The sequence below is a fragment of the Anolis sagrei genome, chromosome 1 (assembly GCF_037176765.1).
Source record: "Anolis sagrei isolate rAnoSag1 chromosome 1, rAnoSag1.mat, whole genome shotgun sequence".
In the NCBI taxonomy this organism is placed as follows: Eukaryota; Metazoa; Chordata; class Lepidosauria; order Squamata; family Dactyloidae; genus Anolis; species Anolis sagrei.
Window position 1 is genome coordinate 61,589,546 of NC_090021.1, and position 27,234 is coordinate 61,616,779.

At 38.9% G+C, this 27,234-nt stretch overlaps 1 protein-coding gene across 1 annotated transcript in view; it reads left to right on the top strand.

Annotated features, from left to right (window-relative positions):
• The window catches only part of GALNT2 (polypeptide N-acetylgalactosaminyltransferase 2), an 81,363-nt gene extending 59,010 nt beyond the window's left edge, over window positions 1-22,353 (top strand). The window contains exons 4-16 of the mRNA XM_060753801.2: window positions 245-343; window positions 449-516; window positions 1,030-1,095; window positions 2,259-2,380; window positions 3,928-4,015; window positions 6,990-7,077; window positions 7,789-7,892; window positions 8,794-8,920; window positions 10,564-10,656; window positions 11,413-11,496; window positions 13,557-13,683; window positions 17,311-17,430; window positions 19,502-22,353. Coding sequence (XP_060609784.2) covers window positions 245-343; window positions 449-516; window positions 1,030-1,095; window positions 2,259-2,380; window positions 3,928-4,015; window positions 6,990-7,077; window positions 7,789-7,892; window positions 8,794-8,920; window positions 10,564-10,656; window positions 11,413-11,496; window positions 13,557-13,683; window positions 17,311-17,430; window positions 19,502-19,657 — 1,342 coding nt within the window. The 3' untranslated portion in view covers window positions 19,658-22,353. The remainder of the gene's footprint in view (window positions 1-244; window positions 344-448; window positions 517-1,029; window positions 1,096-2,258; window positions 2,381-3,927; window positions 4,016-6,989; window positions 7,078-7,788; window positions 7,893-8,793; window positions 8,921-10,563; window positions 10,657-11,412; window positions 11,497-13,556; window positions 13,684-17,310; window positions 17,431-19,501) is intronic.
• The last annotated feature ends 4,881 nt before the right edge of the window (window positions 22,354-27,234 follow it).

Here is a 27,234-nt window from a genome sequence, read left to right on the forward strand (position 1 = left end):
CCAGTAAGTGGTGATCACTCCTTTCTTGATCAAAATATCAGCAATTATTGTATTTTTTGTGTGAAGATTCAGATTTATTTTATAAAATTTCAGTTGTTTATTCTTCAGACATTCTGTTGTTTTTCTCTCCTAGAAGATAGGATATGAAAGCATGTTGTGAAAGTGAATGTTTAATAGGTGCATAAATGGCATTGTTGAAAAATCTAGGCTAATGTTTTAAAACATATTTTGTTTTACATCTAAGGTGCCAGAGAAAACAGTGGAGGATAGACCTGCCAGCAACTAGTGTGGTAATCACTTTTCATAATGAGGCACGGTCGGCTTTGCTTCGAACAGTTGTCAGGTATTTGAGAAATTTCCTGTTTTGCCTAAAACAATCAATTAAAGTGTAATATTATATAAAATAATCAATTATGTTTATTTGGCCATCTTTCTGTCTCTCCTAAAGTGTTCTCAAGAAAAGTCCACCTCATCTTATCAAAGAGATCATTTTGGTAGATGACTACAGTAATGATCGTAAGTATTTGCACAGGATTCTGTTTTTGTGGACCTGTCTTAATATATTAAATATGCACAAAAAGACTTATTGATTGTATACTAGATGTGTCATTGCGGTTTTTTCTGATTTCTGTTCTTTGGTCGCTGCCCTTAATCATCATGTGTTTGTCAAATGTTTGCTTTGTGCATAAAATAGTACATGACAACAAATAGCAATAGATAATTGATCTTGTGCTGCTTAGTGTGTCATTTTGAGGTCTATTGATAAAAATTTTTATCAGCATAAGAAGGTTTATTGATAGAACTGGTTTTTTTTTTTCAAATAAAAAACTCTAGAATCTAGTTCTGTTATCATTATCTAATTTAGGGCCTGTTTGCAAAGTAGATTTGACTTGACAAAGGAGTTGGGTATTAGATAGTTTAAAAACCTGGAAGGTGTAGGTGGCTTGACAAGGAACAATAACTTTTCATATTTTTGGCTGAGCTCAGATGAATAAACAATTAACTTAATGTTGCCTCTTTTTTTCCTAGCTGAAGACGGTTCTCTCTTGGGAAAAATTGAAAAAGTACGGATACTTAGAAATGATCGCAGGGAAGGTGAGCATTCTATTCAGATTGGAAAAAATCTTGAAGACGTGCATCCCAGAGAGAGTTACTTCTGTTAACAATAGCAGCAATCTACTTTTTGCTTCAAGTATTGTGTGTGGAAGATAGGAAATGTAACAAATTGCACAAAAGACGCTAACAGTCCATAACCTTTATCTGACTTCTTATTCACTTTCCAAATATACTCATTTTTGGTGGCTGAAGCCTTCTTAAACCAACACCATCCTAGGTACAAAGGCTTAAGAAGTTGAACACAGAAAGCGAGTAGTCTAATTGGTCCCAGGACTGCCATAAGTTAGAGAGCTCAACAGTTGTTCTTGTTATAGTGAACTCTCTAATAAGTAGCTTTTATGAAAAAGCTATTGCCTGAATTGTTATTCTTTCTTTGAAGCAAGTATACATATTAACATTGAAGGCCACAATCCTGAAGGTGCTTCTGCTTTTGTATTTCTTTCTATCAGAAGAAACAGGAATTGATTCTTCCTCTTCATCTTGCCTCCTTTGAACTACAATCTCTGGCTTGGGTTGGTAAAACTCTCCAGTGCAGCTTTTGTTTTAGCTGATAAATATGTGCAAAATGGTATAAAAAAAAGTCTACTCGACACATATAAATCATGCTATTATTTTTCAACTACATAGTTGAAAAATTATTAAGTCTCATATTCAGATATTCCAAGAAGCATTATAAGGAAATAAAAAGATTTCATACTTCCTCTACCAGTACCTTCTAGGAGGATAGTAGTGGATGAGCTTGTTATCTGAGATTGCTTCAAGATTGGGGCTGGCAAATAGAGTTGTTTTCTGTCCATAAAAACCTACTTTAAAATGTGGTTCTGTTAATTTGGAATCCAATTTGGGTTCCATTTGTTCTGTCACTGATCTTGTGCTCCCTCCAAGCCTGCTGGTAGCTATGACACCTATTGCAGCAGCAAGAAAATAACAGGAAGGAAGTTATTCTCTTCTTATATATAAGAAAACTTGTTTGTGAGAGTTGAAATGCCTCTGCAGCAGGTTCCCAGGAATGTTGTGACTTTCAATTTAAGGCATTTTTCATTTCTGGTCAGCTGATTGATAAATTGTTTTACCTTTGTAAGTGGACTAGTCTTGGACTGACTCACGTTTTAAAAAGGCTAATGTGTGATCTTGATTTCTAGGTTTGATGCGCTCTCGTGTTCGTGGGGCAGATGCAGCACAGGCTAAAGTACTGACATTCTTGGATAGTCATTGTGAATGCAATGAGCGCTGGTTGGAACCTCTTCTGGAGAGGGTCGCTGAGGTTAGTTATGAGTGGCAGAGATTACTGGACCATAATCTGTCCTATTAGAATTCTGTGGTGCATTGAAGAACTGTAATGGCTGCAATCAATCCTAATCTAATTTCAGAAAGATACTTCCACAAAAAATCCAGTCTATTAGTTTTTCAGGTATTATCCACAATTATTTTTACTTTGTCCTAAAGAACATTTTCCACAGAAAGTGGTTGTCTTCATTTTCTGGGCCTATAATGAGAGAAGGGGTTATCTTGGCAACATAATTGTGGTATGTGGTCAGTTTTTAATTATCCTCTAAAGAAAATAATTTTCTGCCCCAGAGGCTGTAACTTGTGCCATGCATGATTTACATTTTCCCATTCCTGACACATACACACAGTCATGCTGTGCTTAAAGTTACCCTCTGAACACACTGAGGGTTCCAACTCCCACCAAAACCAGAACTCAAATTTCCCTCCTTTCCTCTTTGTCTCTCTTACTCCTCTTTTTATTTATTTTAAGTACAAGTACAAAACTTTATTACAGTCACTGACCAGCACAAACCGGCCCCAAGAGCTCTGGGAGGGGAAGGACAACTCCCAAGTGAAGCAGTTATTTAAAAGTAGATTAGAAGATAGTTTAAAATCACATTTTAAAACACAGGTTATTGTAACAGGTATGGAACCGAAGGGGGGGGGAGAGATTGATTGGAGTGGTCAAAAACACTGGGAGGGGCACTAAAGGAGAATGGAAGGGCACATTGCAAGTTTAGTAGCATTTCAGCTGTAACATGTTGCTCTAACTACATTCCCAACAGGGTGTTGCCTTGTGGGGTCTCGCTTCTCGGGCTTTTGGATAAGATCAAGTGTAATATTTATTTTGAAGATTTTTTTTTTCTTTTTCATTGAGCTGGTGGAGTTGTTGTGTCAGCTCAGGTTTCTGATAGCAAAGCTGATTCTGTGTATTTTTCATTCTTCTTCAGGCAGTCCCTTCCAGAAAAAGGTGTAGCCTCCTTTTTCTTCCTTCAGCTGTCCTTCTCCTGCTCTCCGGGTCTCCTGAAGTGCTGTTATGTTGATGTGAAAGTGTCCCAGCTCCCTTGCAATAATAGCAGTCCTGTGTTTAGGGCCCTGAATATAAATGTAGCTGAAGCTCTTAGCAGAGACCTTGCCCAATCATATGTCTTGTCTTGAAGAGGCATTAATTTGAGTTCAGAGCATCTTGTATTCTGTTCAGCTGCAGATTGGTAGACAGTGGAGCTCCTTCAAATTCAATGGGATATCACTCTCCCTGGGTGAACTGGTTATAAGTATGGCCAAAGTGTTTTGCACTAGTGAAGTGCCTTGGTCTTCAAATTTTTTCCCACATAGAACAAATTATATTATTCTGTTTGGGAGGTTGCCAGAATGCACCATTCTGATCTGACTGCCCCTATTCAGATCTGTGTAAAGTTATGGTTAAGTAAAATCCATTTGCTTGGATTATACAGCATACTTCTCATCATATCACAAATTCATTAGCTTTCTATGCCTGCATCCTTCATAGATTGACCTTTGTTTCAATGTTTCTGCCCGCAGGACAGGACCCGAGTGGTGTCTCCTATAATTGATGTGATTAATATGGACAATTTCCAATACGTGGGGGCATCAGCTGATTTAAAAGGCGGTATGTAGGTTTTAAATCACACCTTTGAAAAAAAATCGAGTGTGGGTTTATGATAATGAAATAGAAATTAAAGACATTGTATAAACTAATTGGGACTGAAAATACGGAGTATAACTGATGGACAGAATGCAAAAACTTAACAGAAATGACTTGAAGGCCTGTTATTGTTGTTTGCCTTCAAGTCATTTCTGACTTATGATGACCTTAAGGTGAACGTATCATGGGGTTTTCTTGGTGAGATTTGTTCAGAAAGAAGTTGGCTTTTGAATGTTCAGTATTAACTGCTCTCTCTGGTTTAGAATGTAAGCATTTTTAAACCCAAACAAATCATATGATATCAGTTGAGATTATATTTCTGTGTCCCCATTTCTCTAAAACGAGTGTTCCTATTCAGGTCTAAAGCCAAACTAAAGCCAGAACCTTGTAAACCTAGTTGGACCTTGTGTATAGAAGCAAGGCAGGTGGAGGGGTGTATTAATTCACGGCGGGGGGCGGGGGAAGCAAAAATAAAGCACATATTTTCTTTTCTAGCTCCTTCCCAACTGCGCAAACAGCCACAGGTAGCAGATGAGAAGTATTCTGAAGTATGATAGGAACTTCTAGAGCAGTGGTTCTCAACCTGTGGGTCCCCAGGTGTTTTGGCCTACAACTCCCAGAAATCCCAGCCAGTTTACCAGCTGTTAGGATTTCTGGGAGTTGAAGGCCAAAACATCTGAGGACCCACAGGTTGAGAACCACTGTTCTAGAGGCTATATCTATAACTGTTTTCTAAAAAAAAAAAAAAAAAATCTAAATCACTTCTTCCCTTTTTGGCCCCCAAGTGCCCCACAAGGACTGATTGTACCTTTGAGTGTAATTAGGATTCCACATGCACCTCAATCTGAGTTAGCCTATTCCTTTTGAAACGTTCCTGTATCATTCATGGAGAGATACAGCTAGCAACTTAACATAAATTACTCAACGCATTCAGAAAATTAGTTCAATCCAGTGACATACTTAAACTGAATTTGCTCTTTTGGGGGGAAATATAACCCCTTCCACAACAGGGTGAAATTGATTCCAGTTTCATCTGTGTCAGAAAAGTGTCTCTTTTGTGTGCATGCATCTTCAGGGAGCACAATAGGCATTGCTTGTGCAAATGTGACATAAGTTTAAAAGCCAAAACTTAATAAGAACTCTGCTTCATTCTTAGGAAGGAATTAATCTCATCCTATTTGCTTTGGAAAGTAATGGTCAGGCTAAAATAACAAGAATTGTAAAGAATGTTCATGCAAAAATAATTCTTAAGTTCAAGTTTATGTAAGCTGTCTCTGAGCTGTTTCTGAAGAAAACAAAAGGCTTCCTTGCTGAGATCTATGGTAGCAAAGATTATAGGTTGGGAAACACATGCATTCTTCTGAGTATTGTCACTATCAACCATTCCAGGATAGCCTGTTCCATGACAAAAGTTAATTTGGTGAGAACCAGCACTGCAAATTTGCTTCACTCATCTGCACGATTTATTTGATTAGAAAACAACTCATTTGAGGCAGCATGATCAAACAAATCACTGTGTTTGAAAGTGCCATCAGCTCATACAATATCTTTCTGCCTGTAATTACATGTAGAATCACATTTGGAATCTAATGTCGTGAGCTGACTGAAGTCAGATTTTAAATTTCAGATTTTTATAAGCAGATGGCAATGATTTGATTAATTTATGAACGATGCAAAATATAATATTACTCTGGTTGTGTCTGAGCTGCATAAATTATTTTTGTGCACATGTTAGAATTAACTTCACAGTATGTGGAAATTATGTCTGATCAAATTGGTCTGTTGTGTTCATGTTGGATTATTGTCTAATTCTTCTGAGTCCTTCAAGAGATCCTCACATTCTGTTGTTGTTCTCTGCTACGAAAGAGCCCCCTAATGTTTACTCTAGTCTAATGTATGCTAGTTTTCGTTCAGTAATGCCTTGGAAGCAGTAGTAGCTTTTATTTCCTCATAGTTTGCCATGAAATACACACCTTCTGTTTTTTCCAAAAGTTGTAGGAGTGATCATGGTATTTTGCCCTCCTTTCTAATGCAGTGGAATATTATTGTATAGCATTCTTTTGAGATGAAAAATCCTCAGGGCAAAGTTGAAGCTATATTTCCTTTCTACAGCCATGATCTGTTATGCAGATTTTTCTTGGGAAAATGGGGTGTACACATAATTAAAAAATTAAGAAATCTCTGTGTGCTTATGTGAAAAAAAGTGGTAAAACACATTTGTTTTCTGCTGTCAAAATAATTAGAAGCCTACTATGTACATAGTAATCATGCATAGCATTTTTTAACCATCAGGCTTCATTTTCTCCTTAAATTATTTTCACACATCTAATTATTGAGACTAGTTTCCAGTGCCTTTTTGCGCAATTTAACTAGAAAAACATTAAATGGCCTTCTCACCATCTCACATAATTACAGTGCAGTCAGTACATTGTTAAGTGAACCTGAAATACAAAAATAGGATAAACTAGATACAATCGGTGTAGACTCAAAATATAGAAATATGGATTGATGAACAAGGGTGTGGCACATGGAAGATGTTTTTGAGTCCATTCCCCCAGACAGCTTGACTAGTGGGTCAGGCATGATGGGAGGTGTAATCCAGAACATCTGGGGGACATTAACTAAGCAAAGGAAGAGTTATCAGAGCTTTCCTTTATTTAAGGAGAAATCATTGTAGTACTTTAACAATCAGCAAAATAGTGGTGCTGTCCTTTTATATACATAAAAGTGAACTATTGCAGCAAAGATGAGACGAGAGACTGGAATTATGTGCAGTTGGGTCTCACAGATTGTTAATTTCCCCCTTGTATCTTGCATACTGCTTCCTTCCTGTGTAATATTGCAAAAGGAAATCGATAAAGGGTAAGAGAAATTCATTATCTGACTTGTTTATGTAATATCCTACCTGTGCTTTTCTCTTCTCCATGCAATCTTTTAGGCTTTGATTGGAATCTGGTATTTAAGTGGGATTACATGACACCGGAACAGAGAAGAGCACGGCAAGGAAACCCAGTCGCTCCCATAAAGTATGTTCCTGCCATCACCCTTCCCCTCACAAAACAATGTTGTTGTTTTTAGTAAGTGCAACTTTGAGTTACCATCTCCCAAGTTATTCTTGGCAGATTGCTCTTGAATTAATTAGCCTGCACACAATGAAACACTAAACACATAGAGAATGTTGGAGAATTCAAATCCTGTTTCTTTTATAGATGTACATAGTTATTAAAAGGCATGAAATGTTTAGCCCAGAATAGGGATAAAGGAACAGAACTACATTAGGCCTCAGCCACCTCTTGAAAGTTTTGGCTGACAGCAAGAAGTTTACACGATTTCCAATTTGTATATATCTCTAGGTGACAACATTTCTATTTTTACTGTTATCACAGAGGGGGAGTTGATCTACATTGCAGACTGGATCTAGTACCGATATGGCCTGAATTCAGATCATCTACAAACTGGAGGGCCCTAAAGATCTTGGAAAGAGACTAGTATCTGGTGCCATAATAGTGTTACATGAGCCAGTTGCTTCACATTTGCAAACTTCAAGGAATAACTACAGCTTCTAAGGACTTGTGAGATAGACTCCTCTAGTGTATCTAGTATAGTGAATGCAGATGACCAGAACATAACAAAATTGTTTTATTTGTAATACAAACAGAAATATTCAGTTTGAATTTTAATATATCTGACTATCCTGTGGTAGTAGACAATGTCGATTTCTACCTTTATCTCCTTAGAACACCAATGATCGCTGGCGGGCTTTTTGTGATGGATAAGCTTTACTTCGAAGAACTGGGAAAATACGATATGATGATGGATGTATGGGGTGGAGAAAATCTAGGTATGATTCTTTCTGAGAATTATTTTTGAAGAAAAGTAAATTGGAACGGTAACCTAATTTTTTGAGTTCATGGCCTTTAGATCTCTGTCTGGACTGGATTAAAATGATAGTTAATACTTTAAGTGGATTATTGGCAAAGAGTCAACCACAGCAGGTCTCTATTCTAAAACCAGAGCTTTGTTGGGGGGGAAAAACCTGAATGGGGAGATTATGACTTAAAGTTGTAGATAACTTCAAAATTCATTCTTTTTAACTAATTAAATATTACTGCCAAAGTGTCTCATTCAAGAGGGTTTTGAAATGCTTAAAGAAAGGCACATAGCTCATAGACCTAATCATCTTGTGCATATATTTTAAGAAATCTATTAGAAGGTAGTTACCTGAGGGCTGAACTAATTAATTTTGATTATCAGCCCTAGTAGATACTTGGCACCTTGGTTCAAGATGGATTGTGATTTTATATATCTTATTATCACTTATAAGATCATTCCTTTTATGCTGACACTTTCATTATTGGTCCTTATTTCCAGATGTTCACATAAGAGCCAAGTAATTAAATACATCTATAAAATCATGGTTAGCTATTAAACATTTAAGCTTTTTAGTCATTTGAACCACAAGGTCTTGTTCTTTCTGAAAGAACATAACTATATAGATGGCATAAGGTTCTCGGGGTTTTTCTTTTTTTCTTTAAAAAAAAGGCAGACAGAATTGAGGCTTGTTCTGAACTTTTCTTTATTGGAGACAGTGAAATCCAGTAACCTTTCTCGATATTGCTTTTAAGAGTATTATGTAATTAGAGACCAAAAAGCTTCATATGAGGCTGGGGAGGAGAAAGGGGAAATGACTGGATGTTGTGTTCTTCTTGTGTATGATTTTATTACTTTTCCCCTGATGACAGAGATTTCATTCCGTGTGTGGCAATGTGGTGGAAGCCTTGAAATAGTCCCATGTAGCAGGGTTGGCCATGTGTTTCGCAAGCAACATCCTTATACCTTCCCAGGAGGAAGTGGTACTGTTTTTGCAAGGTAATTTGGCTTCAAATTAAGTTGTGAAAGCTAAGATTCAGTCCTTACCCAAAGAAATGCCAAGTGGCACTCAAGTGCATTGAAACCTTTTCAGATCATGTAACTGTGATTCTTTATTTATATGCAATGCTTCTATCAGTATAGAATGCAGGGTAAGCTAAAAATCGATAATAAAAAGTTAAAATGCAATTAAACAACCGTAACACCATTAAATTTCTTAAAAAATTATTTTAAAAACTGAGTAATACAAGTTAAAAATTCAGCACAAATAAAGAGCTGCATGGGAAAGGGCCTGACTAAGGGTGCATCCAGACAGCCCCTTTAAAGCAGGAGTTCATGGCGTTTAAAGTAGGCCATCCAGATGACTTCCCATAGAATTCAATTGCCACAAACCAGGAAAACCCTGGTTTGTCATGAATTAATTTGTTAGTGGGTTTATTCCGTGCCTTCTTGGAAGGTGCGAGATAAACACACTACTTCTGCTGTCTGGACTGCTCCCTCAAAAATTCTGGACTTTTGAGGGGACAATCCAGACAGTAGCCCCGCATTCTTCTGGGCTAAATTAGCTCAGGAAACAGCAAGGACACCAACTCCCAAAAACCCATTAAAAAAAGAGAACTTATCCAACCTCCGTTAGTGTGGTGCTGGAGCTCTCCTGGCACATAGGAATTACATGCTAGGAGAAAGTGTGTGTGTGTGGGGGGGGGGGGATTGCTCCCCCCCCCCCCGGCTTTTCCTGGCATGTCATTCCTACATGCCAGGAGAGTTTCAACACCACACTAATGGAGGCCGGGTAAGTTCTTTGATTTTTCAAAGGGGTTTTGGAGAGGGGGTTAGGGTGTCCAGATGTTCTCCTAGAAAGCTCCAGGAGTGCATCTGGACACTCACCCCAAAGAGCATGTGCTTTCTGGGGGCGTGTGTAGCTTAGGTTCCCGGGTTAAAGGTTTGTCTAGATGTGCCCTAAGCAATATTACAGCAAGCCAGCCTTTGCTCTTCTCTCTTCCTCTCTGTCCTTACTTTCCAGCTGACAACATTTCAGGCTTGCATCAGAAACACTTCAGTCTTAGAGAATTCAAGTTGAACAGCTATGTTGGTTTAAATTTGCATTGAATCATTCCAATAAACATATTATATTAGAAGTATGTGCATTTACTTATTTCTGCCTTCTCCAAATTTTAAGATCCTTGATAAGCAACGTAAACATTTGATGTACTTTAGGATTTTAAAACATTAAAACAGTGGCAAAATCAAGGTTAGGATTTTAATAAACCTAACCATATTAAACATAAAACATAGAATGGCATTTGAACAGAAACAAAAAAGTAAACATTGATAATACAATAACATTTATATTAAAACCCACTTGTTAAACAACACAATTTAAAAACAGTTATTAAAATTACGCCATGCAAAATCAAAATTAATAAAGAAAGGTTGGGAAAGACTTTCCTAAGGTGACCAGAAATACATTTTCACAATTAAAACTAGTGTATCAGCTGTTACCAGTTGTAGGAGGGGGGGGGGGGTATTTTGGTGTGAAAAAAAATTACTCCAGGGTCGCAAAAATGACCTTGATGGCACTTATGACCTGTGCTGAAAAGAATAAGTGCACTAATAAATTCCGTGTTTTGAAATGCTTCTAGAAATACACGTAGAGCAGCAGAAGTCTGGATGGATGAATACAAAAACTTCTATTATGCAGCAGTGCCTTCAGCCAGAAATGTACCTTATGGCAAGTAAGTAATTGATTTTGCATTGCTTAATACATTTTTAGGCCACTTGATTTTGGAAATTATATTTAAAAGATAATCTATTAATTCTTAACCAACTCTCTTAAAGCTCTTCTTTTAAATAGTTAAGATACTTTAAACTATAGAAATAACAGTACATCAGTGATTCCCAACCTGTGATCTGTGGACCACCAGTGGTCCACAAGAATGAAAATATGGTTGTGGTCTCACCATTACTACACAATTGCCTCGAAACCACACAGCAATGAGAGTGACTGATCTTGCAAAACCCTCTTATAGTGCCGAGGCAACAGGGAAGTCGGGAGGGGAGAGGTTGACTACTCACAAAAGATTACTACTACCACATCATCTCTAGATTATTAAATATGATTTACTGTGGGCGAGCAGATGGCAACTACTCGGTGGCATATGTTCTTTATCAGAAACTAGAGCTGATGTGGCCTGTCCAATGCAGTTTTCTGAGTCAGCATCCCAAATAACCAAACCGAATCTAAAGTTGACCAAAAACTGATTCATAACCTATTTGGTGCTAATGTTGGAGATTGTTCCCTGGTCAAAAAAAGGTTGGGAACCACTGAGTACAGAGATGATTATGTTTATTTATACTCCTCTTTTTATCTCCACAAGGAGACTCAAAGTGACCTACATTAAAAGCCATTTCAATACAATAATGGATTGTGTCAGTTTTCAAAGATAGCTGTTTAAAAAACCAAATAAATGATGTTTTTCTTCTCTCACTAGTATTCAAAGCCGATTGGAGTTGAAAAAGAGACTTAACTGCAGACCCTTCAAGTGGTATCTTGAAAATGTGTACCCTGAGTTAAGGTGTGTACCGTGCTGTGTGTTCAGGTTAAGATCTTTAACCCACGTGAGGTTTGGAAACTTGCATTTATTTCTCCTTGTCATTTGAGACTACAATGGGCCCTTGATATCTGCCAGGATTTGGTTCCAGGGCACTGCGTGGATACCAAAATCTATGAATACTAAATCCCCATTATATATACAGGTGTAGTAAGATGTGTCCCTTATAAAGTGGCAAAATCAAGGTTTGATTTAGGGATTTTAAACATATGTTTTAAATCTGTGGTTGGTTGAATCTGTGGATGAGAACCAAATGAATTTTATTGTGACTTTTTCCAGTATACTCTTAAGATGTCTAATACTTGGTATGTGCAACAAGTGTACAGCGCTGTTGCTTAGGGTAAGCTACTTATTTTATATAAATGCCAAGTAGAAGTGGTGGCCAAAAATATCAAATGGAGTTGTGAAAAAGTTGCATAGTAAAGTTTAGTTAATTGCCAGGATAAGATTAGATGTTTGGGAGTACAACAGGTAGACATTTCTTTACTTTTGGCCAAGCCTAGCCATTTCAGTGACTAATCTGATTAACTGGCAGTCAGAAATGCTGATATTTTGTATTCTCATTCAAGAGGATTTATATATATATATATATATTGAGAGAGAGAGGGAGAGAGGGAGAGAGAGACTGAGACTCATACATTGGTTGTGGTTTACGCCATTGATTTCTAATTCAACATTAAACCAACTGGAATATTTTTCCTTACTATATTCAGTTGCTTCTATAAAAATAGCACTTGAATTTAGCACACAGACTTAACTAATATAGAAGAACTATTACTATACAATGACTAAAGTAAATAAGATCCTTATTTCACTGTAAATTTAACAGGTTGATGAAACGAAATTAAGGAATGGCTCAGTAATATTTAAGCTACAGCAGGAATGCATCCTAAGCTGGCATGGTATAGAAAGACCTTTTTCTCTTCCTAGGCAGGATGACTTTTCCTTATGAAGGGATGTTCTCCCGGTCAGAAAGTCTGTTTGGGTCAATGCAGTCAATGATGGATGAAGCTGATAGTGGGAGGAGGGAGCAAGCTTGTTTTCTGCTTCCTTGGAGACTAGGACGCGGAACAATGGCTTCAAACTACAAGAGAGGAGATTCCATCTGAACATTAGGAAGAACTTCCTGACTGTGAGAGCCGTTCAGCAGTGGAACTCTCTGCCCCGGAGTGTGGTGGAGGCTCCTTCTTTGGAAGCTTTTAAGCAGAGGCTGGATGGCCATCTGTCAGGGGTGATTTGAATGCAATATTCCTGCTTCTTGGCAGGGGGTTGGACTGGATGGCCCATGAGGTCTCTTCCAACTCTTTGATTCTATGATTCTATGATGGGGCTTGCCTTGCTCTTTATTTCTCCCTTCTATTTCCATGCATGGAAGTAATTCAAAAGACATGGTAGTGAACTGAGTGACATGAGGGGCTGCATGAATGTAGGCTGTACATACAGGTAGAGAAAAAAAATACCTTAATCAGACCAACATACCGTCACACTTTTAAATTTGTCAATATCTTGTTCTATATACAAGATATTGACAAGCCTAGATTTCTTTTAGTTCAATCTAAATGTATGTTAAGGGGAGAAGGTGGGAATTATATAAGAAAAATATGTATGCTGTAAACCAGTGAGCTGCTGAGCTTGCTGTTTGAAAAGTCGGCAGTTCGAAACCAGGGAGCAGAGTGAGCTCCCGCTGTTAACCCCAGCTTCTGCCAACCTAACAGTTCGAAAACATGCAAATGTGAGTAGATCATTAGATACCACTTCAGCGGGAAGGTAATGACACTCCATGCAGTCATGCTGGCCACATGACCTTGGAGGTGTCTACAGACAACGCCGGCTCTTCAGCTTAGAAATGGAGATGAGCATCATCCCCAGAGTCGGACACGACTAGACTTAATGTCAAGGGAAACCTTTACCTTTACTTTATCTGGATTGCTATCAGGGTAGAGTGAGTTTTCAATTTTGACATTTGTTGACATGACATTAGAATTAAAAAGTTTATTGTTTTGTTCTTTGGTTTTGTTTTTCAGGGTACCTGATCACCAAGATATAGCTTTTGGGGCCTTGCAGCAAGGAACTAATTGCCTTGACACTTTAGGCCATTTTGCAGATGGCGTTGTTGGCGTCTATGAATGTCATAATGCTGGGGGCAACCAGGTCAGTATAGCAATTAGTTGTATGTAAATGGCTGTGAGAAATCAACATGATTTCTAATTCTTTACTGTACCTTAGTGAAAATAAATGTCTTGGTACAGACTTCTTTATTTTTCAGGGGATTTTGTCTACTTTCTACGATTTGCCAAATCAGGAATTTTTTAAGAGTCTGTTCTGGGATACAGTGATTGCCATTGATATCTGCAAATGTCCCAGCAGTCTGTAATAATTCATTTATTACTGATCATATAACGTGCCCTATCAGTTAGTGGCCATTTTGTAATGAAAGCCCCTTTGATCTAACAGAGGCTTCTGTAAGCCACATCCCAAGTAACACTTTCCCAAAGAGTCTCTAGTTCTGTGAAAGTGTAATGACTGCACACAGAGAGAATGGGAGTCATCTCAGATCCTTTGGTGGAAGACTCTGCTGCATCAAAGAACCAGTTTATTAGCAGAAGGGAAAATCAATTGGATGCACTCCAAAGACTATTAATCTTAGCATACAGATTTTGGAAGTGGTGTACAATATTGCTTAATGTTATTAAGACATGACATGCAATTCTGGAGAATTTTGTTGCTAGAAACATATTGTCTGTGTGCACCTTTGTGGGAGAGAACCTGGAATTTCAGCAGATTTCCATTGCCAGCTTCTGAATGTTAAGATTAATTAAGCCACAGGAAATGATTTCATAATCTATTTGAGATAAGAAGGGCAAATAGTGCATTTTAAAGAGCTTACCTAGCTCGAGTTTCTAATTCATATTTTCTTGGTACAGTGTTGCTCTGTTAGTGTACAGGCAATCCCCGAGTTATGAACCCCTGACTTATGTACGACTCCTACTTACAAATAGGCCTCTCTCCTCCCTTCCTCCCCGCCATGAAAGTTCTGAGTCCAAGCCCTTTCCTTTTTCTTCATATCAGTAGCTCTCCAAGCCCTTTCCTCTTTCTTCCTACAGATATTTCTCCAACCACCCCCCTTTCCTTTTTCTTTGTATCATGTATCACTCCATCCCTCCTCTAGTTTCCTTCATATATGATACCACTTTAAATGCCATGGCTAAATGATTTGCAACACTGGGATTTGTAGTTTGGTGAGGCAGCAGCATTCTTTGGCAGAGAAGACTAAAGACCTTGTAAAACTACATTCCCCTGGATTCCATATCATTGACCCAGGGCAGTTAAAGTGGTGTCAAGCTGCATTCATTCCACAGCAGCTGAAGCAGGATAAACAGGAGAGGCTCCTTGAGAGAAGGATTACCTGTTCCTCGGGTTTTCTTTTCCATTGCTGGAAACTTTGGTATTCTCACACTTCTGTTTTTAAAGAAGGAATTCTAACCAAGGAAGCAACTGTATTGCACAGCTTTTTTGGCCAAGTTACAAAGCGTCCACTTTTTGTCACTGTGGTTTTTCCCTTGCACAACAACCAGCAGTGCATGCTGGGCTTGTTCCAACTTACGTACAAATTCAATTACAGAACCTATCTTGTATGTAACCTGGGGATTGCCTGTATAGTGATTATCATTTCTCAGTGAGTTATCATAGGGCTTTTTTGGTGACACAGCATATGAACATGATCTAGCTAAGCAAAAACCAATGAGATTTCTGATGTGAATACTGAAACACAAATTCCACAGCTGAGAGGGAAAATATTTTCAGATTGAATATTATGGATTCTGGTATATAATAGTCTGCAAGTAACACAGTGTTAAAATAGCCATGTTTGTCTGTACAATTTTCATTTGTAGCAGAAGTTGGGGAATGCTTAAATTCAATTATGTCCCAGTTAAAGTAGATCAACTGAATCAATGTAATTTGCATAAGTGTTGACATAGCATGTTCCCATTTGTTTGGAGGGTTTACTCTATTTGAGGATTAATTGGATTTAGGACAGTTTGTCCCTGTATTTTAGAATCCAATATGACTCATAAAAGAAGCTGAACCTCTAGTTGGCTTTTCTAAGCGCTACAGTGATTTTTAGGCATCACAAATGTACCAAATGTTTATTGCACTTTCTCTGTTAGCATTTTGTCTCCCTCGTTTTGCATCTTTAAAATATGTTACTGAAGAACGTATTTTGCAGGCATGGGAAATGCTCTTTTGAAAGCGTGGCTATTTTTGTTTCCAAATTTTCATTGGCTGGAAAAAAGTAATGTGGGCCACTGAGTTTCTTTAAAAAACTTTTTGGAAATATTAAGCAATCTCAAATGTATTGTCTGTAATTAAGGCTCCAAAAGTGATACTTTGCCATAGCATTGGAAAGTTGCCCAGCTAAAACTGATGAATGGTTATTTTAGGGAGCATGTAGTTAATCAAATGCAATTATGCCGACCTATTTATTACTGTGGCATTCAGAGTACAATGAAATGCTGAAAAATGAGTTTAGCTATACTCATTGTTGGAACAAAAGGCTTGACTTGGAAAGAGATTATAATGGGAAGGGTGTATCAGTGAAATGAAATGAAATCATTTCCATGTACTTCTTTATACATTGGCTAGTATAGTTTTCAATTTGTTAGGCTTCATGTAATTGCCACTGTCACTAACAGGATTCTTTACATAACGTAATTAGCTGTGTCACATATGGGATTTCTTTGGCCTCTTCTCATTCACAATACAATCAGATTCCATGTGGTGACACCTACCATATGTAGATAGAAAAAGCATGTCTATATATTTGGAATCATGCAAATTGAATCTTTTGGATACAGCTGATAGTAATATATCAGTAACATTTGGGTAAAAAGTAATACCTCAGTTAGGACCCTTCCACACAGTCATAATAGTCCAGAATATCAAGGCAGAAAATCCCACAATATCTGCTTTGTACTGGGTTATCTGAGTCCACACTCCCATATATTCCAGTTCAAAGCAGAAAATGTGGGATGTTATTCAGCTGTGTGGAAGGGGCCTTAGACAGGAATCATACTGAAAGTAAATCAAATTTGACATAGTCATAGGAAACAAGAGGAAAAAAGTCATGATATTGCTATTATCCGATGTAAGGAAGTGCTGCATCATGATAAGGCAGAAATGGGATAAGACTCCCAGAGGGAATCGTGAATCAGCAATGGCTTGATCTATGTCCCTAATACCATATATTACAGGTTTTGCAAGAAGGACGGGTATAAAATGCCAAAGGCAGACCAAAAGTTGTCTCCTTATCTGTTCTGTCCCTTAGTTTATTATGGGTGTAGCAAAATGTGAACAGATCTAAACTGGATTTTTAAAAAATCATTAGGGTTTATATGTTCCTGTGATGCTTTCTGAAAGCTGGTTTGAGTTGGTTAGATGTTGTTGTGCTGTAGAACCAGCAGAGGGTAGTATTGGACAATGTTAAAACAGTTGTAGCACCAAAGTATCTGGGGAAAAATCCAAGTTAACATTGAGCTCGAAAAGGATTGCCCCAAATCTCTGTGATAAATTAATCAAATTAGTCAAATGTTTCTTTCTGTGTAGAAAGTACAAGAAATACCAGTAGCTTTCATTGTGACTCAGATATTTGTTTCTAAAAATGTTTCTATTTGTGTAGCTTTTCCGGTATAGCATTCAGGAAAATGAAAATGAAAACTAAGGAATGTTTTGAAGCATTGTACCATATAAATGTAATTGTGAATTGTTTCTGTATTTCAGGAATGGGCCTTAACAAAGGACAAGTCGGTGAAACACATGGATTTGTGCCTTACTGTTGTAGACCGAGCTCCTGGCTCACTCATAAAACTTCAGGGCTGTAGAGAAAACGATGGTAGACAGGTCAGTATCCGGGTATAAGTGTAGTTAAATTTTCCTTTAGATGTTTATTCTTTCCAGACGCTGGGTACACTCAGCTGTAGCCAGACTAGACCATAGACATTGATAGCACAAGGTTTCCCATAAATTCATTTTGAAAAAGGGGGGTTTCTTTGCCTTGCAAATTGGCTCATTTACTTTCTTACAATCCCATTAGGATCAGTGAGGAGTGGGGGAGCCAGAAACACATAAATCCAATGACAGTTGCATTTGATCAGTTTCCCTTTTACATGGAGCAGTGGGTTAAACCCCTGTGCTGGCAGGACTGAAGACTAACAGGTCGCAGGTTCAAATCCGGGGAGAGCGCAGATGAGCTCCCTCTATCAGCTCCAGCTCCTCATGCAGGGACATGAGAGAAGCCTCCCACAAGGATGGTACAAACATCAAAAACATCCGGGCGTCCCCTGGGCAATGTCCTTGCAGACTGCCAATTTTCTCACACCAGAAGCGACTTGCAGTTTCTCAAGTTGCTTCTGACGCGACCAAAAACATCAAAAAACAAAAACAAAACATTTTGTAAAATAACTGTTACCCCAAAGCTGGGTGCAAGTCTAGTCACCTTCTCCTACACAACGTCCTGCAGACCTTTGACAAATTTTTATGTACATACACCTTTAATAGATTATATCTTGTGATGTTTTGGAAAAAGAGGGAACATTATCCTGAGGATAAGAGCTGATCAGCAATGGAATGTGCTGCCTCGGAGCGTGGTGCAGTCTATCTGCTCTAGAGATTTTCCTTCATAGCAGGGGATGAACTGGATGGCCCTTGTGCCCTCCTCCAGCTCTAGGATTCTGCGATTCTTTCTGAATCCACCGAGAAACTAGAAACCCCAGCTACATAGATTGCTACATTTGTAATTTAATCTCTGGCTTTCACATTCCTCCTGCCTTCCAGTTCTTACCATATATTAGTCATTTCCTTCATTTACTCAGTAGTAATCTCAAGGTAACATGCTTTCACAAGCGTTATAAAATTATTTAAAACTTTACACCATCATTCTAAATACAAAGTGCTGGTCATTACCTTTAAAGCTTTTAAACGGTTCGGACCCAGACTATCTTAACAAACCGTATCTCCTTGTACAAGCCTGTCTGGGCCCTTGATAGGCTGAAGAGGCCCTGCTCTCAGTCCCACCCCTGTCCCCAAGCACAGCTGGTGGCAACAAGAGAAGGGGCCTTCTTGGTGCTTGCTCCCCGCCTGTGGGATGTCCTTCCCAAGGTGATCAAAATGGTGCCCTCCTTACTCTTCTTTAAGAAACAACTTAAAACTTTTTTATGCTCTCCAGCATATAAGGAGGAGGAGGAGGGATAAATCCCAGAGCACAGATTAACCAGAATGGAAATGGAACTGATATGACACGCTACCTTGGCTGACTTTTAATGGTTATTATTTAACATAATTGCTTTATTTTAATTTAGTGTATAATGTTTAGTATTATTCTTTATTTAATGTTTTATAGTTTTCATTTTATATAGGCATTGAATGTTTGCTTGTTGTGTTGGAAACCGTCCTGAATCCCCATGGGAAGATAGGGTGGGATGTAAATAAAAGTTTATTTACCCTCCTCCTTCATGATTCCAGTCCAGTTTCAACTTTGTTCCTGCTATATTGTCAAGCTTCCTAGTAAGGATGGCTCTGGAATCCATTCCTCCCCACCACTCTTCCCATTGTATCTTCATATAAAGTGGTGAAGTGTTTGAAGTTTTGTTATTCCAGGAGATTGTATTAGAGATCCTAGTATGTCTTAAGAGAAGTATGAGAAAGTGCATGCACAGTGGCTTGGAGAGGAAGGGATGGGCTTTATCTCTGACATATCGGCACATCACTTTGAATGTCAGTTTATTTGCAGGCATCACATTATTCATTATCTTTCAAAATCTCAGGGCTTGAACCTTTTAAAAATACAACATGGAGCCTCCAGGAGTGACTACTGTAATGCTAGAGAGAACATTGGTAGTAGAGTAGGAAAAATGTTTCTTTTATCCTATTTTATTGAATCTGAATAACCTTTGGCTTTCTTTTTATCTCCTAGAAATGGGAACAAATTGAAAGCAATGCCAAACTGAGGCACGTGGGCAGTAACCTGTGTTTAGACAGCCGAAATGCCAAAAATGGTGGCCTGACTGTTGAAGTTTGCAATCCTTCGCTATCACAGCAGTGGAAATTCACACTTAATCTACAGCAGTAGAAGGGCTTGCACAGAAATACTGTCTCATTTCCTAAACCTTGGGCAACATTTTGATTGCATTACTGATAACTTTATATACCTCAGTATTCCATCTTTGTCTGAAAGCAAAGTGAACAAAAGGGAAGCAAGTGAACTGGGGACCCTGCCATTGTCTGACCAGATGTAGCTGCAGCACAGCTCTCTCACTCCCTTCCACCACAAAGGCTGACCAGTTCCTTTCCAGCTTCAAGCTAGTACTTACACAGCAGATGGTTAACATCCCTAGGAACCACAGGTGTACAGTAGGAAACTGCTTTCCACACACACAGAAAGGGAGGGAGGGGAGGGAATCATTGGGAGGGAAGTAAATTGCTTGGAGAAGATCATTGGCAGTCTCCATTTTACATAGAAATCGGTGTTTGTGGTTTCCAGAAATCAAAGAATCATTTTGAAGGTTTTACCATGTGTACTTTGTATATTTGACCATGGACTTTTCTATGACAGGACTCTAAACATAAACATTATATATAAATATATATATATTGTCAAACTTTACAACTTTCTATCAATTTTTCCATCATCCTGTAATTTATCAACAAAGCATTTTAACGCTTTACCGAAAAGTGGATGGGACATGTTGTAATTGAGGAACAAAGCTCTGTGAAGACGCAGGTCTGTGCTGCTGAGTTGGGTTCATGCAAACACTGGATGCTTTTGCTTTGTAAAGTATGCCTACTCTGTGCTTCGTCCTCCTGGGAAACACCAGGCCTCTGTAGAAGGGGCGATTGAATGGCCGAAAGGGGCTTGCACGCTTCATCTCATCAGCATTGTCACCTCCAGTTGAGGAATTCATGCCATGTGCTCTGGGTCTCTGTAAACTTGGTCTTTGTGTTGGGCAATTCTAGACTACTTTTGTCTTACAGGAATAGTTTGCTCTTTAAACAAAAATACAGGAATAATGCAGCTGTGAGGGTTTAGTCCTTAGATGGTATTCACAGTATGATTTTCTTTTCTCCTTTCTTTGCCTCTTAAAATGTCGTCAGAATGACAGATAGCACAAGACCACAGTAGCCTTCTTGTGGAAGCATGAGCAGCTAGCTACTAAAGATCAGCTTTGAAGCTGTTAATGCACCTGCTCTTGGTTTTATCGTGATTTAGGGTTTCTCTTTTGTCTGTCTCCTAACTAGTGCTTCAGAATGGGCTGTAGGACTGCAGCGTGGGCGCAAGTAGTACATTGAAAGCAGTCATTTCAGTCCAGTGCTATTTTTATATCAAAATAATGTCAGAGGTGGCTGCCACTTTTGACTGTTTTCTTCCCACCGCTCTGGCTAGGCCTAGGCTTCTGAAAAAAGTCTTTATGTAAGATTTTAAAATAGAAAATGAAAGTAGTCTCCCTAAGATGCCCTCTGGTGATTACAAAAGGACAAAGACAAATGATTATGCAATCATGTCTTGACAGTATTCTCCTTGGACTGTGTGGGTCTGAGAGTATCTCGGATAAGCTGCATTTTCCCTGACAGCTGCAGTGTTTGCAACATAAACATGAGCATCTCTCCATGCAAATAAAGACTTGAAATGTTAGTCCCCTGTCTCAAATAGGCAGGTATACATTTGGATTTATATGGCATGCTTGCGATCTCTGCAGGTACAGTTTTGAGATGTTGTATGAACATAAAATGGTTTGGCCCTCTAGCACTTTTTCCTTTGGACGAAGAGTGTGAAATTTATCTTCCTTCCTCTCAAATTTTCCTCTCCGTATTGAAAACTCACGTATATTCTGCTCAAATATGATCTTGACAGCAGAAAAAAGAAACTATTTTTCTTCTTTAGCATCCCAAGACTTGAGATGAAGATGACAATTGAAGTGAAATGAAGTCATTACTTTGAGGGGGGAATTGGAACTGGACTTTTAGCTAGACAACAAAATATATAATCCAATGCTTCTGGGAGAAAAATCAAGCTATATGTGATTCAGAAGCCTGACAGTCATACCAGCTGTTGTTTGCTGGAGTTCTAGAAGTTGGTACCGTACCAGATTCATTAGTAAATTTTGTAACATCTCCCTATTCCAGAAGAGTTTTAATGCCAGCTGTGTTTTGTAAATGGGAAAAGTTTTTCCCCCAGGTTCTAGAGATGTTAGACAGAAATGATCTCCATCTTGAGACTGTACGCTGTAGTTGGTATTGCTGGGTGGTCCCTTGGTCAGAACACAAACAGTGATATGATGTTAGCTATGTTTACATGACACAGTGTGCCAAAGTTATTTACTGTGATTTTGTTCTTTACAAATAAAAAGTGTATGGATTTCAGGTGCAGGGCACCAAGACTGTCACACACAACCTCTGAGCAGTGGGGTATCCTAAGGAGTCCTGTTCAGAAACCTTTGAAGTGAAGTGGGGGTATGAAATGGCAGCCAATGGTGGAGAATAACTTTAGACGTTTAAAATAGCCAAATACTTTCCTCTCCCCTCCCCTTCCCCCAAACAAATTGCAATGCAATGTTGTCTTTGTTCTAACCTTAGCTTTTTCAAAGCAAAAATGATGGTGGTACATGTGAATTTCATTTTGCAAATTAAATACAGTTTGGGAACTGTTGTTTCAGTTGGTTCTTTAAAATCTGCTGTACAAAGCTTGTATTTTGTTCATTTTATAGATGGAAACCATCCTTGAAAAAAACCTGTTTGTTTAACTTAAGAAAATAAATACTTTATAGATAAGATGGCATGGTTTTCTGTGATTCTGGTGTGTGTGTGTGTACTGTACACTTCAGACCTGAAATCTCAATACATGCATTTCAGTTTTTGATTTGTTCTACCAGCCTACTTGTATGTAGTAAAGGTAATAATTTCCCCTTAACATTAAGTCTAGTCATGCCCGACTCTGGGTGGTGCTGCTCATCTCCATTTCTAAGCCGAAGAGCTGGCGTTGTCCGTAGACACCTCCAAAGTCATGTGGCCAAGATGACTGCACAGAGCACATCTATACATCTGAGCTTTTATGTAACACATCTATAAATCAGCATTTTGGTGTTATTTTGCAGTTAAACTCCAAATGTCTATATGAGTTTGGACGCTCTAGGAACTGTAATCTCAAATAGTAAACTGCCAAGCTCTAATGTGTTCTCTGTTTTAGTCTTGCTGAAAGGGTTGGATGCATGTAGTTTGGGTTTTTTTTGGAGGGGGGTGCTGGGTTTATTTTTGTTCATTTTTTAAACTTTGAATTGCAATCTGTTTACTATAATCACAGATTTGTTATTTTTGGCAAGTGGGTACTTTGTAAAAAGCACAGGGATAGTTTAAGGAGGATAGATGCTTTTGAACTGTGGTGCTGGAGGAAAGTTCTGAGAGTGTCTTGGGCAGCGAGAAGATCCAACCAGTCCATACTTCAAGAAATAAAGCCTGACTGCTCATTGGAGGGAAGGATAGTAGAGGCCAATATGAAGTACTTTGGCCACATTATGAGAAGAAAGGAAAATCTAGAGAAGATGATGCTGGGGAAAATGGAAGGATAAAGGAAGAGGGGCCGACCAAGGGCAAGATGGATGGATGGTATCCTTGAAGTGACTGGATTGACCTTGAAGGAGCTGTGGGTGGTGACGATCGACAGTGAGCTCTGGCGTGGACTGGTTCATGAAGTCACAAAGAATCGGAAACGACTGAACGAATGAACAACAACAGTTTAATCAAGGGAAGGCTATGCATTCTATGACAGAAAAAAGAGAAAATGGCAGGGAAGGCCGTCCCAGCCATTTCACACATTTTGCTTCTTCTGCTATGCAAGAAACTTCAGGTCTTTGAAACTCATCTATTTAGGTCTCTCCCAGTCCATCAGTCCATCTGTCCCCCCTCTCCCCCCTTCCAAAGCAACCAGTCTTCCAGAAATAAACAGACCTTATGATTATCTTCCATTCAGGTATTTTTTATTTATCATGTCAGGAGCAACCAGACATTTGTATTACATTTTTAACAAAACAAACAGACAAAAACACAAAGTTTGCAAGCTTGGTAGTTGATTAAATGTCCTTTGGCCAGTATCTGGCCATTTGGAGTGCCTCTGGTGTTGCCGCAAGGAGGTTCTCCATTGTGCATGTAGCAGGGCTCAGGTTGCATTGCAGCTGATGGTCAGTGGTTTGCTCTTCTCCATACCCGCATGTCGTGGATTCCACTTTGTAGCCCCATTTCTTAAGATTGGTTCTGCATCTCGTGGTGCCAGAATGCAGTCTGTTCAGCGCCTTCCGAGTCGCCCAGTCTCCTGTGTGCCCAGGGGGGAGTCTCTCATTTGGTATCAGCCATTGATTGAGGTTCTGGGTTTGAGCCTGCCGCTTTTGGACTCTCACTTGCTGGGGTGTTCCAGCGAGTGTCTCTGTAGATCTTGCCATTACCATTCAGATAATGCCCCCTTTTTAAAAAAAATTACAAGAGTTCATCTTGGGCTTCTACTTTCACCTTACAAAGCATTTCAAATTGGACAGATTTGCCTCCAATACGGTCGCTTTTTGCAGATGAGTGTTCTAACAGGTGCTGTCAGATTGATTTGTCCAAGAGATTTCCTTGCCACTTTTTGTCTCGGGCTTCAATTCAAATAGGTTTATTCTCTTGGGATCTTTTTCTCCCTTAGCTGAGAATAGCACATTCGTCAAATGTAGCTAAGGAAAAGGAAACATCCAGCCTCACCCTATTTGTAATAAGACTAATTTTCCTTTCCGAGGGATCTTTTCTGTCCTCTCTTTTCCTTTTTGGATTGGTTGGAAAGGAACTGGAGACGACCTAAGTATATTTTTCTAAAATAACACATGATCCTGTGTCTTGCCTGTGCAGTGGCTGAAATTAGCTCTTTGTTGGATTGTGTCATCTCCTTGGCTAGAATTACCTTTACAGTAATTTCCCAATGTGCCATTCTTCTCAAATAACTTGTAGTAGTATATCCATTTTTTTCACAGAAACCGGAAATTAAAATGTTAGGCGCATAAATTACAAAGCTTTGCTCTCTTGAGAAACTGTGGGGTTGTGTGATGGATGTTTGTTCTTTAAGCCTATCTGTAGACTGTGGCTCGTATACTTACAGTTCATCGTTTGCATATGGAAATAAATTAAACATTCTTCTGAGGATTAATTTACTAGAGGGTAAGGTGAAGGAATTGTGTGCTACACAAACTCTGACCTGAAAATATTGCAATGAACAGGAAGAACATTTTTATCTTTGGTTAATTTCCTAAAGTGTATTCATACATTTTCACTGTTGGATGAAATCCATTGTCATCAAATAGCACAATAAATAGGGGACAGTAAATACATATGGATGAAGCTACTTTGGTATTCTCCAAAGATCCATCTTTTAAAATGTTCAATTTTAGTAAATAATAACCTCTTTATTTAATCCAGTTTCCCTTCAAAGATGCAGATCATCTGTTGTGTGTGTATTCTGTAATTCTTATTTCTGGTTTTTAATTCCTGCAATTCTCAGCTGTTTGCTACTTTGGACAAACACTGATGAACAACTTATGTTAAGAGTTCATCAATTTGCATCAATAGTTTGGCACCATCTGCTCTTCCACACTCTTTCATTATTTAAACAAGCCATTGGTGCTTTCTCTGCATTTCTAGCATGGATGTCAAAAGATTTTCACTTTGCTGTGCAATGCTTAATGCCAACAACTTTCTGGCTTGAGGTTTAACATTAAGGTTTTTAGGGAAAAGAATTTATCTCACTGGTGTTGTGAAAGTCTCTCCTAAATAATCTACTTAGCTCTTCAAGGACATTTCCCCCCTTGAAGGTCCAACAGTTCTGTTCCTAAAATATCCAATTTTATTTCCCATGTAACGCACCTTTTGCTTACTTCTGAAAGATTATTGATATTTGCTTGTCTTTTATGGAACCATAGAGAACTAAAGGGGTCATTTGGACATATTCACTGGGCAAAAAAGTTCACAATAATAATAATAATAATAATAGTTATTGTTATTATTATTATAATATTTATTTATACCCTGCTTTATCTTCCAAAGGGGATTCAAAGTGGGTTAACATAAAAACATCAGCACAACCATTTGAAATATACAATTATACAAACATTAAAACAGGATTAAATATAAACCATATTTTAAAAATAATTAAATTCAAAGTTAAAAAGTTAAAAACCACAGGCCCCCCCTGAATTGCTCTTCCATTTTTAACAGGCTGTCTAAATAAAAAGGTTTTAGCTTGCTGCCAAAAAGTTTAAAACAGAAGTTGACAACTTGTGGCCCTTTAGGTGTTTTCATTGCACTTCCGGAGCCCCTGGTGACACAATGGTTTAAACCCTTGTGCCAGCAGGACTGAAGACCGTTTGGTTGGAGGTTCGAATCTGAGAAGAGTGCGGTTGAGCTCCCTCTGTCAGCTCCAGCTCCCCATGCAGGGACATGAGAGAAGCCTCCCACAAGGATGGTACAACATCAAACATCTGGGCATCCCTGGGCAATGTCCTCAGAGACAGCCAATTCTCTCACACCAGAAGCGACTTGCAGTTTCTCAAGTTGCTCTTGGCATGAAAAAGAATTGCACTTCCCATCAGCCTGTACCATTAGTTATGCTGCCTAGGACTGATGAAAGTTGCAATTCATCAACATTTGGAGGACAGTAAGATGCCACCCCTTGCTTCACCATTAACTCCTCCTAGCAGTCTATGGGTTCCTGTGAATGTCCTGGCTCAGCTGTCACACCTTGAAAGAAGAGGGCAATTAGCTCTGCATTTTGAGACAACTGCAGTTAAGTCAGGGCCCATAAATCACTAAAGCTTAAATAGAATCCTTGCCTGTGAGAGTCCAATTGAGGAGACAATCATACTCAGCCACAAGTGATCACATATATTAGCATAGTAGGTCAAGCCAGTCTGGGCTCTGAAATAAAATTGGAGTCAAGAATCATGCAAGGTCAACAGGCAGTCTGAAGGCCCAAGTCACATGAGTCATAAACATGAGTCCTCCTCTGAATTAGCCAGAAAGCAGGCCCTTGTCAAATCGCCAAGGCAGGCACTTAAACAGGCTGCAGCCAGCTACTCTTAATTAAGAGCTCTCCCCCTGCCTTTTCTGATCTGCTTTCTTAATTTGCCAGATTCTTGGACTTGGCTGTGCTGCTTCTTCAGCTGCTGCTTCTGGTAGGTCAGCTGTGCTTCAGCAAGGAGAGCTTCAGGGCTCCCCTTGTCCTCAGAATCCAAGTCTGGATCCTGGCCCATGGCACTGTGTGACAATCCAATTAGATTGTTCTCTCTTGTTTGCCTTGCAGCATGGCACCTGCATCACGTATCCCTGCAGTGTTAGCTGTACACCAAAATAGTCCAAACAGATAATGTTTAAAAGAATAATGTGGATCCTGTTTTGATTGGTTGGCTTTATTTCAAGTTCTCTTATGGGACATGGAAACAAGAAAGTCTATGGAAAAGCCTGGGAATTTGTTCTTGATTTCAATAGTTCAGTTGTGGGGAGTGTGAATTGACTGCCTCTTGTGGGGAAAACCCATTACTTGGATGCTGCCTCCTTGGCAATCCCTGTAGCACCGTGAGCCCTCCACAATCCCCCCCCCCAAACTTTGCACAAACATAGAACTTTGTCTTTCCATAACCT